A 1203-nucleotide genomic window follows, 5' to 3' on the forward strand; every position below is an offset into this window, starting at 1 on the left:
GTTGTATTAGATTTGGGTTGTCTTTGTTGTATATACTTTAAATGATGCAAATTGTCTGTGCAGAAGAGAAAATCATTATTAAACAAACAAGATGTGTATAGATATGTCGTAACATCTTGATTCTTAAAATATCTATGGGCTGGGAATGACTTAGTAGTTAATGTTTCTGCACTGTGCATCCAAAGGTTCATGTCTTGCATCTTATTGCTGCAAGAAACTTGCTCTGAACTTTGGAGCCATGGGTGTATTATAAGAGTGACAGTCAAATTCCACTATTTTAAACTAGTTTCCATCCCTTCAGTGTATAATTTCAAATTATAAATGACTATCTGTAGTACTACAGATAGTAATACTGTTTGTAAATTACTGTCTGTAGATATCTCTTTGTGTAGTTTTGCAAAAGTTCTAAACAAACAGATCGAGAGTATTTGAAAATACTGTCACTAGTCGAGAGTATTTAAGTCAATTAATTGTGTTAGAGAGTAGGAAGTTAGTTTTGTGTAAGTTAAATAAAAAAAATTGGTAACATACTTGAAAACATAAGTTACCTTCCAGTACGCATCTGTTTTTAGATGTTTTATTTAATAATTCTATAATCTACACACCAATATATTTAAGTTATGTATAAATAACGGGGAAGAATATACTGTTAAGTATAAATTTAATATTTGATCCCTGTCCTTTTTTTTTCTTCTAAGAACATAGGTTTTACTTTCTTAAATAACTGAACCGGTTTTCAAAATGCATTTCAGAAATAAAATATTTCAACTAATTTAGAATCCATATTGTTTTTAGACTGCGGTCTGCCATGGCTAATTTTATGAACCATTTCTTTGATCCAGTAGAAAATGTAAATCTCAAGGATGTGAGTACTATCCTATCCTGTCTTATTAGGAATTTTGCATTATATTATGTATTTGTTTCAATATGATATATATATATAATACATGTTATAAGAATTTACCAAAGAAAGGTTTAAACAACGTAACTCTTCACACTTAGTTCTAAGTGGAACTTGCTTCTATAATGATCAGTGATACTAAGGCTACATTACATTCACCACTCTACGTAAACTAATTATTCCAAACACTTACAAAAATGTAAGATCTTCTCTATACCTTGAATGAAACGTTAGGTGAACAACACTTAAACATACTAGATCTGCTCATTCTGTTCAGATTGTAAAACTTGTACCTTGAATGA

The 1203-nt window shown here is 29.8% G+C and overlaps 1 protein-coding gene across 1 annotated transcript in view; it reads left to right on the plus strand.

Moving 5' to 3' along the window:
- The window catches only part of LOC106473115 (probable inactive 1-aminocyclopropane-1-carboxylate synthase-like protein 2), a gene marked incomplete at its 3' end in the record, with an annotated part of 8425 nt that extends 7512 nt beyond the window's left edge, over window positions 1-913 (plus strand). The window contains exon 5 of the mRNA XM_022401612.1: window positions 796-913. Within this exon, the coding sequence (XP_022257320.1) occupies window positions 796-913 (118 nt within the window). The remainder of the gene's footprint in view (window positions 1-795) is intronic.
- Window positions 914-1203: the final 290 nt, after the last annotated feature.

The sequence above is a fragment of the Limulus polyphemus genome, unplaced genomic scaffold (genome assembly GCF_000517525.1).
Source record: "Limulus polyphemus unplaced genomic scaffold, Limulus_polyphemus-2.1.2 Scaffold5897, whole genome shotgun sequence".
In the NCBI taxonomy this organism is placed as follows: Eukaryota; Metazoa; Arthropoda; class Merostomata; order Xiphosura; family Limulidae; genus Limulus; species Limulus polyphemus.